General features: G+C 35.3%; 1 protein-coding gene across 1 annotated transcript; it reads left to right on the forward strand.

Moving 5' to 3' along the window:
- The first annotated feature begins 764 nt into the window (after positions 1-764).
- On the forward strand, positions 765-6,788 carry LOC112511015 (probable methyltransferase PMT24). The gene is made up of 9 exons (XM_025116370.1): positions 765-990; positions 2,198-3,121; positions 3,261-3,410; positions 3,533-3,803; positions 3,915-4,025; positions 4,323-4,497; positions 5,149-5,421; positions 6,024-6,218; positions 6,324-6,788. Exons 2-9 carry the CDS (start codon positions 2,228-2,230, stop codon positions 6,550-6,552), a joined length of 2,298 nt encoding a protein of 765 aa, XP_024972138.1. The 5' UTR covers positions 765-990; positions 2,198-2,227; the 3' UTR covers positions 6,553-6,788.
- Positions 6,789-7,205: the final 417 nt, after the last annotated feature.

A 7,205-nucleotide genomic window follows, 5' to 3' on the forward strand; every position in this document is an offset into this window, starting at 1 on the left:
TTAATAAGTTGTACTTACTAACAATTTACTTCTAATCTTGAATTCTAAGTAATATGCATCAATAAACAGTACTTCATGCATGGAAATTGATTTTTAAGAGTTTTTGTCGAATGCTTTATATAGTACTAGAAAGGGTACCCGCACAATGCAGCGAGATACATCTTCATTCTAATGTTTAAGTTTTATTATTTGTCTCTATCGATATAATACGATTTTATGTGGTTTTGAGAAAGTGAATGAAATATAAATTTGAAAATAACATAAAAATTTGAAAAAAAAATCGATATTAGTATATAATTAACTATTTAATAGTTTTTTTGTTTTTTTTATATAATTTTTTTAATTCAATTTTTTATTATAATTTAGATTTAGATTTGATAACAAAGTAATTTATTTTTGGTTTAATAATATTTTTTTTATAAAGATAATAATTAAAAAATTTGTTAGAATTCAATGATTATCTTAATTATATTTTATATGTTTAAAATGAATATTTATCATATATTTGATTATGTTTATCTGTAGTTAGTTATACGAATTTAAAAATGCAGTTTTAATAAGTTGTATTTAGAGAGAATTACTTGTAATCTTGAATTTTAAGTAATATGTATCAATAAACAGTATTTCATGCATAAAAAAACGAATTTTAAGAGTTATGATCAAATGCTTTATAATATAAATATAGATAGATATAGATATTGTTTTTAATAAAATGTGTAAATGCAACAAAATATTGTATTCAAGTAAAAACGCGTTAGATCTACCGTATACCTCCCTGTAGATAAAGCAGTCGGTGCGATTTACACTCGACTGGATCTACTCCTCTCGATCCCCCCTCTATATTTCCCCATCAGATTCTTAATCAATTCGACCCAATCAGCCTTCTCCCTCTCTCTCTCTCTCTAGAGTCTACTGGGTTTTTGCCATTTTCTGAGGCTGATGATCTTCAAAGCTTAACACTTAGTCAGATCTTTAAGAACAATCCCAAAGGTGAAGCTCTTTCTGCTCGAATATGATGTTTCCATATTTCCATCAAACTTTTGTTATATAGAATGTTAATTTTACTCAGCTCTTTGATAAATCACCTGGGTTTGTATCCTGATCTGCGTTCAGTTTGATTGGAATACTATAATGCTCTGATTTTAGTGCTTCAGACTTCATTGCAGGTCTAACTTTGATATGTTATATTCGTTTTTCTTCTTTTAATATGTTTTTAGAGCTAAGATGTGGTGGATTGGGATGTTTGCTTTAAGTTGATTACTGATCTAGTTGTTTGTAGTCCAGTTCGAATGATTAGTGGTTAGAAGTTATGATCTGAAGTGTTTCGATAAATTCCAGCCAATATTTTGGTCCTATAACATGTGTTAATGAAATGAAGTCCACTTCCAATTCTGTAATTTAAAGCGATTTACTTTCCAAATTCGGATTTGAACTTTTGGGTTCTAAGTGTTGTACTAGTACTACTACAATAGATTCTTGTATTTCAATGTCATACTCATATATTGATCTACAATCGGAGTGAAATCTTATTGATGTTTCAAGTATGGAAAGAACTCATATCACACTCAAATGTAAACTATCTAGGTGTCTATGTTCTTGTGGTAGCTAGATCAATACGATAGTTGAACTTTGAATTGGATGAGATCCTCGGAAGAAGTTAAATCTGTAATAGTTTTGGTTTGGTGTTTACATGCATGTTAATGCACATATAGCAAGAACCCAAAATAATCTTACATAAATCTCTCACTTTCAGTCTTTTAGCGTTCTCTTTATAGTTTTTACTCAGATCCAGCAAATCCATAGACCCTTGCATGTTTTCAGTATCCCCTCCATCCGTGGATTAGATTTTGATCTTCAATTCTGGAAATTCAGAACTAGTGTTTCACAAATTCACAGTTGATGTTCATGTTTTCAGCTCTGGATAAAGCATATCGATTATCGACAGATTTGGTGGTAAAAGTAGCTCATTAGATTTGTAAAGCTCAAGAGTAGACTCTAGTTTGAGGAGGAAGTCATATAAGTTGAATTAAGCTTTATATAATCTTTAAGTGGAGGGGAGATTTATTTACGATATGCTGCTTCAATGGCCTTTTGTTTTGTGTGTGTGCTGTCTACTTTTTGTTGTTAAATACATTTTATGTTTCGTTGGTGCATTGCAAGTGTAATAAAAAGTTAACTTTTCAATTTGGCCCTTCAGGTTTATACAGGAAACACAATTGTTCGAGTCATGGCTCAGGGAAAATATTCCCGAGTCGATGGGAGGAAATCATCGTGTTCCACAGCTACAATTGTAGTTGTTGTTGGAGTTTGTTTAGTTGGGGTATGGATGTTCATGTCATCATCGGCTGCCCCTGGTCAAAATCTTGACCTGCCCTCTGCAGAATCGAGGCAAAAGGTGTCCACAAAATCGTCTTCCCAATTTGAAGATAATTCTGGTGATCTTCCTGATGATGCAGTGAAGGATCAAGAAAATACTTCAAGTGAAGGTGATACCAATTCTGATGAGAAAGAATCTAACACAAATGATGTTGAAACAAACACAGGAGATGATTCTAGTTCAAGTGATGAAAAGTCAAATTCAGAGGACACAAACTCAAATTCTGATTCAAATGAAAGTGAGAAGAGTAATTCTGGAGACAATGATTCGAATTCTGACACAAATGAAACAGAGAAGTCAGATGAGGCTAAAGATGAGAGCCAATCTGAAGAGAAGGTTGAGAAAGAAGAAGAAAAGCAAGCAGAAGAAAAGCAAGCAGAAGAAAGCTCTAGTGATAACAAGACTGAAGATCTTTCTGCTGCAACCCAATCTGAGATTCTAAAAGAATCAAACACTCAAAATGGGGCCTTTTCTACTCAAGCAGCTGAGTCAGAAAGTGAAAAAGAATCCCAAAAGCCATCTTTATCGAAGAACCAAGAAGTCTACAAGTGGAAGACTTGTAATGTGACTGCTGGCCCAGATTATATTCCTTGTCTTGACAATTTGGAAGCCATTAGACACCTTCATGGTCGAAGCCACTATGAACACAGGGAAAGGCACTGCCCAGCTGAGTCCCCTACATGCCTTGTCTCTCTTCCTGAAGGATATAAAACACCAATCAAGTGGCCTAGAAGCAGAGAACAGGTGATCTTTTATTATCTTTTTCAGAGAATGTGGTATAGTTTGATTTCTAATTACTTTCTAGATAAAAGATGGAAGTAAGTTCTGTTATGATAACAAGTCCTTTTGCTTGCTAAAATGGTTTATTTCTGTGTTTTTTCAGATATGGTACAGTAATGTCCCTCACACCAAGCTAGCTGCAGTGAAAGGACATCAAAATTGGGTCAAAGTGACTGGCGACTACCTTTCCTTTCCTGGTGGAGGTACCCAATTCAAGAATGGAGCTCTTCACTACATCGACTTCATCCAAAACGTAAGTCTCGTTATATGTTGCTATTTGGTTCCAATATCTACGAGTTCTACGCTTTCCTAATAAGCCTTTTCCCTTTAGATTGTTTTGGGCTTCTAATTGCATTTTGTATTCCATGATTGCAGTCACTTCCTGATCTGGCATGGGGTAATAGGACCCGAGTGATACTGGATGTTGGATGTGGAGTGGCTAGTTTTGGGGGATATCTTTTTGAGAGAGATGTGGTTGCATTGTCATTTGCCCCCAAGGATGAGCATGAAGCTCAAGTGCAATTTGCACTGGAAAGGGGTATTCCTGCCATTTCAGCTGTCATGGGTACCCAGAGGCTGCCCTTCCCAAGTAAGATCTTTGACGTTGTTCATTGTGCACGATGCAGAGTCCCATGGCACATTGAAGGTGAACTTTAATCGTGTTCTTTTATGACTGTTATTTTCTTTTTCTTCTTAGTGACGTTGGGCAGGATTTCATTTGTGATTGGAATGGAATATTAACGAAATATGTTTACAGGAGGCAAACTTTTGTTAGAGCTCAACCGTGTCTTACGACCTGGTGGCTATTTTGTGTGGTCTGCAACTCCAGTTTACCAAAATAAGCCCGAAGATGTGGAAATATGGGAAGGTATGAATTTAAAATATCTTTTTCTTTTATTCAAGACAGAGGTCCTCTCAGAAACAAGTCTCTGTCTTGTGGGAGACCCTACCTTCAGATGGGTCATATAGATAAAGAAAAGTTGTGAACCAAAAGCCAAAGTTACGAATCTGAAGTAATAATTACTAATGGGCAAATGAGTAAAACTTTGACTGAGAACTTACTAAAAGAAGTGTAGCATTTCTTTTGGGACAACCTGAAAAGGAAAGGTGTTCCATTTTTTGTGGGATGGAAGGATTAATTGTTTTTAACTCGATCTTGTGGCAGCCATGTCTAAACTAACGAAGGCTATGTGCTGGGACTTGGTGGTGGTCAACAATGATAAATTGAACGAGGTTGGTGCAGCAATATACAGAAAACCAACATCTAACGAGTGCTATGAAAACAGACAACAAAATGATCCACCCCTATGTGAAAAAAACGATGATCCTGATGCAGTATGGTAAGACTTTTATGTTATATATTAGGAAAATTTTATTAAATGTTTATGCCTTGTTTTCTGTTCCCTTGTTTGTATGACCTATTTCCCTTACATCTGCTTCTATGCATTTTCTGTTTGCTTGTTTGCACACACTCTCACCTGCCTTGTTCTTTTATTTATTTGTTTAGAGGTCTTCACGTAATAAGCCTCTCTACTTGTGAGGCCGATACACAAAAATTTCCAAGCGGGCGCACAAAATAATTATCATAATATAAAATAAAACAATAATTGGTTATAAAAACTATGGTTTCATTAAAAATACAAACAAGTGGTTTTTGCAACATACAAGTGGGGTTTTCCTTGCTCTTTTTTTCTTTTTTCCTGCAGTTGTTCCAAAAAATTAAAAAATAGCCAGAGAGATTCGAACTTGCAAACTATACTGCCAGTTGCAATGACACTATTGTAACTACAACCAGTTTTTGGTTAACTATGAGGAGTACACATCAATTTAAAGCAGGTGCACCTTTAATACCCTTAAAACATTTCCACAGGATAGGGTGGGTGCATGTGATAAAGTCTGCATAGGCCCTACTTCTGCATGGGATTTACGGGGTTCGTTTTATTTTGTTCTATGCCAAATATGGTAATCTTTGACACGATTTGTGTATACAGGAATGTGCAACTTCAAGCATGCATGCATAGAGTCCCTGTCGATGGATCAGTGCGTGGCTCAAAATGGCCAAAAAGGTGGCCAAAGAGGTTGGAGTCACCACCTTACTGGTTAAAGAGTAGTGAGGTTGGAGTTTATGGAAAACCAGCTCCGGAGGACTTCACTGCCGACTATGAGAACTGGAAACGAGTGGTGTCAAAGTCATACTTGAACGGATTAGGAATCGATTGGTCTTCTGTCAGAAATGTAATGGATATGCGATCTATATATGGAGGGTAAGTCAATTCACATCTCCAACAAATTCTCTATAATGTTTCTAAAATAGAGAAGCAAAAGTTCAAATCTCTAAAAAAAACATTACATTTTAACTTCAACAGTTTCTCTATTTTGGAGATTTCAACATTAATTATATCATTAAAAATATTTTATAATTTATCATCCCAATAAACTTTTAATATTTTTTATATAAAATATTAATAAATTCAATCTCATTGGTGGAAACAATAATACAACAATAATCTCCCTTTAACATTTAATTTTAGGGAGTTCTTCAAATTTGGATGATTTTATCCTCTCTTTCCTACCTTCTCCATTTTAAAGAATCGGTTGGATAAAAAAAAGTAGCCTAAAATCTCCATTTTAAGGAATCTATTGGAGATGCTCTAAGAAAATAAAAACGAACGAGCGTTGCTTCTGAATCAAAGTTTGTCATATCTACCTTTCTGTCTTTTACAATACCCTTCATGGTCGAGGTCATGTCTGCTTACATCATACCCCCTAGACCCCACCTCCGAGTGGGATATACTGGTTTAATTTGTTTTTTAGTGTTACTTCTGAAATTTCTATACTTACTATGGTTTTTAACAAATACTTTTAGATTTGCTGCTGCATTGAGGGATCTGAAAGTTTGGGTGATGAACGTTGTACCTCTTGATTCACCAGATACTCTTCCAATTATATACGAACGTGGACTCTTTGGTATATATCATAATTGGTGTGAATCATTCAGCACGTACCCACGATCCTATGATCTTCTTCACGCCGATCATCTTTTCTCTGATGTCAAGAAAAGGTAATGTATCTGTTGCACGTAGAGCCATCAACTTTTTCAACGATCATATATTCATCTATCTTTTCTGGTGGGGATTAAAATTGAAAGATTATTCTCTTGTGACAGGTGCAAGTTACAATCATTAATGGCAGAAGTTGATAGGATCTTGAGACCAGAAGGCAAGTTGATTGTTCGTGATACAGTTGAGACCATTGCTGAGGTTGAAAATATGGCAAAATCTTTGCATTGGAAGGTTCGGTTGAGTTACAACAAGGACAACGAGGGGATGTTATGTGTCGAGAAAACGTTTTGGCGTCCCACAGAGGTAGAAACAGTAACGTATGCCATCGAATAGAAGTCCCGCCTTCTGTGTCTCTAGATTCCTGAAAAAAGGTATTCTTTATCCGTGTTTCATTTATAAATTTAATTGCAACTGTAATTTGTTTAGCCACGTATAATTGTCGTTTTTATATGTTCTTGTAACGATTTTGAACTTTTGTCGGCTTTACTGCTATCGGGTTAGAAATGTAAAACTACGATATATTATCATATTTAGCAATGAAATTAAATTATACAGTATGAAAGTTAAAACATGAGATCTTTTCTTTTTTCTTGTTGGAATATGTGGAACCCTTTGAATTTTCCTTTAAAAGCGTGTAGGATTCCCTATTCTCGAATGCTGATCTGTTCTTTTACCCTTTTTGTAATGATGTGTGTACGAGTCGATTTGTGCGCACCTCAACTTAATCCCATGGGATTTCGAAGATAACAGTTAGGGAAATCTTCAGTGATCCAGAGTAGATCCGATCTAACGGATTTATAAAGAGAAGCCTCAAGACCTAGCCTTTATTTATGTCAGTTGAGCATTCCCTCAAGGTTATTTAATGATATTGTTCTAGTCTTTGCTTGAAAAATTGTACATATGAAAGGTTGGAACCCACCTTTGCTAAGATCTTGTAAGTGGGAAGTTTCAGGCTTAAATTTATGCACCATCCACTTATGGACACC

The sequence above is a fragment of the Cynara cardunculus genome (assembly GCF_001531365.2).
Source record: "Cynara cardunculus var. scolymus isolate 2C chromosome LG 4, CcrdV1, whole genome shotgun sequence".
In the NCBI taxonomy this organism is placed as follows: domain Eukaryota; kingdom Viridiplantae; phylum Streptophyta; class Magnoliopsida; order Asterales; family Asteraceae; genus Cynara; species Cynara cardunculus.

Bases quoted from the DNA above. Each gene is read 5' to 3' on its own strand.
- LOC112511015 (XM_025116370.1), top strand. From the start codon at position 2,228: ATGGCTCAGGGAAAATATTCCCGAGTCGATGGGAGGAAATCATCGTGT. The intron at 3,122-3,260 runs GTGATCTTTTAT...GTGTTTTTTCAG, and splicing joins GGCCTAGAAGCAGAGAACAG to ATATGGTACAGTAATGTCCC. The intron at 3,804-3,914 runs GTGAACTTTAAT...ATATGTTTACAG, and splicing joins AGTCCCATGGCACATTGAAG to GAGGCAAACTTTTGTTAGAG.